We start from the raw sequence: 5,280 nt of genomic DNA, 5'->3' as shown, positions 1-5,280 counted from the left end.
TGATGTATGCACTATACTGAGTATGATGTGTGCACTATACTGAGTACGATGTATGCACTATATACTGAGTACGATGTATGCACTATACTGAGTATGATGTATGCACTATACTGAGTATGATGTGTGCACTATACTGAGTATGATGTATGCACTATACTGAGTATGATGTATGCACTATACTGAGTATGATGTATGCACTATACTGAGTATGATGTATGCACTATACTGAGTATGATGTGTGCACTATACTGAGTATGATGTGTGCACTATACTGAGTATGATGTATGCAGTATACTGAGTATGATGTATGCACTATATACTGAGTATGATGTATGCACTATACTGAGTATGATGTATGCACTATACTGAGTATGATGTATGCACTATATACTGAGTATGATGTATGCACTATACTGAGTATGATGTGTGCACTATACTGAGTATGATGTATGCACTATACTGAGTATGATGTGTGCACTATACTGAGTATGATGTATGCACTATACTGAGTATGATGTATGCACTATATACTGAGTATGATGTATGCACTATACTGAGTATGATGTATGCACTATACTGAGTATGATGTATGCACTATACTGAGTATGATGTGTGCACTATACTGAGTATGATGTATGCACTATACTGAGTATGATGTGTGCACTATACTGAGTATGATGTATGCACTATACTGAGTATGATGTATGCACTATACTGAGTATGATGTGTGCACTATACTGAGTATGATGTGTGCACTATATACTGAGTATGATGTATGCACTATACTGAGTATGATGTGTGCACTATACTGAGTATGATGTATGCACTATATACTGAGTATGATGTATGCACTATACTGAGTATTATGTATGCACTATAGTGAGTATGATGTGTGCACTATACTGAGTATGATGTATGCACTATATACTGAGTATGATGTGTGCACTATATACTGAGTATGATGTATGCACTATACTGAGTATGATGTATGCACTATACTGAGTATGATGTATGCACTATACTGAGTATGATGTATGCACTATACTGAGTATGATGTGTGCACTATACTGAGTATGATGTGTGCACTATACTGAGTATGATGTGTGCACTATACTGAGTATGATGTGTGCACTATACTGAGTATGATGTGTGCACTATACTGAGTATGATGTATGCACTATACTGAGTATGATGTATGCACTATACTGAGTATGATGTGTGCACTATACTGAGTATGATGTATGCACTATACTGAGTATGATGTATGCACTATACTGAGTATGATGTATGCACTATACTGAGTATGATGTGTGCACTATACTGAGTATGATGTGTGCACTATACTGAGTATGATGTGTGCACTATACTGAGTATGATGTATGCACTATACACTGAGTATGATGTGTGCACTATACTGAGTATGATGTATGCACTATACTGAGTATGATGTATGCACTATACTGAGTATGATTACATTATGAGAAAAGTAACATTTTTTCTCATTTTATACAACTGAACAATAGAGGGTTAAGGGCCTTGCTCAGGGGCCCAGCAGTGGCAGCTTGGTGGGCCCGGGGATTTGAACTCACAACCTTCAGATTGGTAATCCAAGACCGAAAACCACTAGGCTACCACAGCCCACACTCACACACTAAACACTAAACACTCACACACTAAACACTCACACATTAAGCACTCACTTACTAAACACGTAAAAACTAAACACTCACACACAAAACACTAAACACTCACACACTAAACACTCACACACTAAGCACTCACTTACTAAACACGTACAAACTAAACACTCACACACTAAACACTAAACACTCACACACTAAACACTCACACACTAAACACACACACACTAAGCACTCACTTACTAAACACGTACAAACTAAACACTCACACACAAAACACTAAACACTCGCACACTAAACACTTGCACACTAAACACTCACACAAGAAACACTCACTCACTAAACAGTCACAGTCTAAACATTCACTCACTAAACACTCACACACAAAACACTCACACAAGAAACACTCACTCACTAAACAGTCACAGTCTAAACATTCACTCACTAAACACTCACACACTAAACACTCACACACTAAACACACACACACTAAACACTCACACACTAAACACACACTAAACACACACACACTAAACACTCACACACTAAACACACACACACTAAACACACACACACTAAACACACACACACTAAACACTCACACACTAAACACTCACACACTAAACACTCACACACTAAACACACACACACACTAAACACTCACACACTAAACACTCACACACTAAACACACACACACTAAACACTCACACACTAAACACACACACACTAAACACACACACACTAAACACTCACACACTAAACACACACACTAAACACTCACACACTAAACACACACACACTAAACACACACACTAAACACTCACACACTAAACACTCACACACTAACCACACACACTAAACACTCACACACTAAACATACACACACTAAGCACTCACACACTAAACACACACACTAAACACTCACACACTAAACACACACACACTAAACACTCACACACTAAACACACACACTAAACACTCACACACTAAACACACACACTAAACACACACACACTAAACACTCACACACTAAACACACACACACTAAACACACACACTAAACACTCACACACTAAACCCACACACTAAACACTCACACACTAAACACTCACACACTAAACACACACACACTAAACACACACACTAAACACACACACTAAACATACACACACTAAACACACACACACTAAACACTCACACACTAAACACTCACACACTAAACACACTCACTAAACACTCACACACTAAACACACACACTAAACACACACACTAAACACTCACACACTAAACACACGCACACTAAACACACACACTAAACACTCACACACTAAACATTCACACACTAACCACACACACACTAAACACTCACACACTAAACATACACACACTAAACACTCACACACTAAACACACACACTAAACACTCACACACTAAACACACACACTAAACACTCACACACTAAACACACACACACTAAACACTCACACACTAAACACTCACACACTAAACACTTTTAAGGAGGATGATGTGACATTACCTTGGCTGGAGATTCCACTTCCTGTTTATCATCTGAATTTAAATGCAACACAAAACACACTTTACACACAAATGCATTTCTATACTATTGTATAATCAAATATTTGTATCACTATATTTAGATTACATCAGTATTAGTAATACTAAATACACACACACACACACACACACACACACACACACACACACACTCCTGGCTCTTACCGCTGTGTGTATGTGTGTAGGTGATGTTGCCGTAAATTGGGTTCTCCTCCATCTCTCTGTTTTTCAGGCTTACACTGACACACACACATGTAAAATCAATAAACATAGTGTGTGTGTGTGTGTGTCTGACACACACACTAACACACACTGACACACACTCTGACACACACACTGACACACACTGACACACACTCTGACACACACCAACAAACACTCTGACACACTGATACACACACAGACACAGACACACACATGTAAAATCAATAAACATACTGTGTGTGTGTGTGTGTGTGTCTGACACACACACTGACACACACCGACAAACACTCTGACACACTCTGACATACTCTGATACACACACTAACACACCCTCAGACACACTGACACACACACTGACACACACATGTATAAGAGGTATATGAATGTTTATCTTTTATCTTTATGAATGTTAGTTATATATATTTTACATTTTTAGTCCAGTTTATTTACTTTCACTAAAAGTTTAGTCTCTAAAATCTAAAGGTACTTAAAACACAATAAACTTTTTAATCTGCCATGAGGCACCAGATCCAGACTTCAAAATAAAGAATGAAAGATAAACAAATAAAAAATTCTTTTTCTTCATTTACAGCATTTAGCAGACACTTACATACAGAGTGACTTACAATTTATACAAATGAGGGTTAAGGGCCTTGCTCAGGGGCCCAGCAGTTGCAGCTTAGTGAACCTGGGATTCAAACTCATGACCTTCCGATCAGAAGTCCAACTGATATTGTAAGATTTTTTCTGTTTTGCTTTAAATAGTAATTAGGTTCTTCTCAATGAATTAGATGTGGTTTTAATAATGGGGTTAATCCTCTGTGAATAGACTTAAGTCATGATCTGTTTTAAGTGTGTGTGTGTGTGTGTGTGTGTGTGTGTGTGTGTGTGTTTGTGTGTGTGTGTGAGTGTGTGTTTGTGTGTGTGTGTTTGATTAGGATTTTAATTTACCTCCTTCTGAATCGGGGTAGAAACTGTTTCCCTTTAGCTGAGGATGAGAAATGATTTAGACAAAGTGTCTCTGCCATTACTTTGTTAATGTAGCTAACCTGTAATGAAAGCGTATGGCTACCAGATTAGCATGATCTCACCTGTGAGGCGTTTTTGTACACAGCATAAAATGTTGCAGCAGAAAGACAACAGCAGAAGCACAGCGATCGCTGCTAACACACCCCACAGCCCAGAGGAACCTTGGAACACCCAGAACCCTGCAGAGAACACACACACACATCAGTTCAACAGGACACGGTTCTCCCACAGCTCTGATATCATACACTGTTAAAGACAGATGATCAGGGCTGAGTTTCTCCTGAAAGCATCACAAGATTAAGATGACCTTATCCAGGAGAGAGAGAGAGAGAGAGAGAGAGAGAGAGAGATGCTTGCTGTACCATTAATCAGTCATCTCTGTGCTATGATGTTCTTGGGGATCAAATAACGCTGATGAACCTACTCACCATATGTAGAGTTATGCACCATGTCTGAAGTGTCAGTAATGACGATGTCCATACACTGAGCTGTGTTGTGAGTTAAAGGTGTGTGTTATAAATTGAGGATGCGAGTGTGTGCAGGATGTAAACACCTCCGCTCGACTTGACAACTAATCAGCAAAGCAAGAAAGTCTGCACAAAACCACATCTGGCTTTCGGGAGGAAATCTGCTGCTCTGCACACGGAGTGTCGGGTAACGTAGCATGTGTGTGTGTGTGTGTGTGTGTGTGTGTGTGTGTGTGAGAAATCCATGTCATAGTACAAAGATGTTAGAAAAAAGCTCTGTGTGTGTGTGTGTGTGTGTGTGTGTGTGTGTGTTGTAAGAAATAAAAAAATGTGTGAAAATAAAACGATGAGGTAAAGATCTTA

General features: G+C 38.9%; 1 protein-coding gene across 2 annotated transcripts in view; it reads right to left on the bottom strand.

Moving 5' to 3' along the window:
- LOC132838050 (signaling threshold-regulating transmembrane adapter 1-like) overlaps window positions 1-5,014 on the bottom strand; it is an 8,237-nt gene extending 3,223 nt beyond the window's left edge. For both annotated transcript variants that reach the window (XM_060858155.1, XM_060858156.1), the window contains exons 1-5: window positions 4,879-5,014; window positions 4,513-4,629; window positions 4,373-4,409; window positions 3,383-3,456; window positions 3,180-3,211 (exon numbers count right to left, since the gene is read on the bottom strand). In XM_060858155.1, the coding sequence (XP_060714138.1) occupies window positions 3,180-3,211; window positions 3,383-3,456; window positions 4,373-4,409; window positions 4,513-4,629; window positions 4,879-4,930 (312 nt within the window). In that variant the 5' untranslated portion in view covers window positions 4,931-5,014. The remainder of the gene's footprint in view (window positions 1-3,179; window positions 3,212-3,382; window positions 3,457-4,372; window positions 4,410-4,512; window positions 4,630-4,878) is intronic.
- Between the last annotated feature and the right edge of the window lie 266 nt (window positions 5,015-5,280).

The sequence above is a fragment of the Tachysurus vachellii genome, chromosome 22, assembly GCF_030014155.1.
Source record: "Tachysurus vachellii isolate PV-2020 chromosome 22, HZAU_Pvac_v1, whole genome shotgun sequence".
In the NCBI taxonomy this organism is placed as follows: Eukaryota; Metazoa; Chordata; class Actinopteri; order Siluriformes; family Bagridae; genus Tachysurus; species Tachysurus vachellii.
This window is presented reverse-complemented; position numbering and strand designations above follow the sequence as displayed.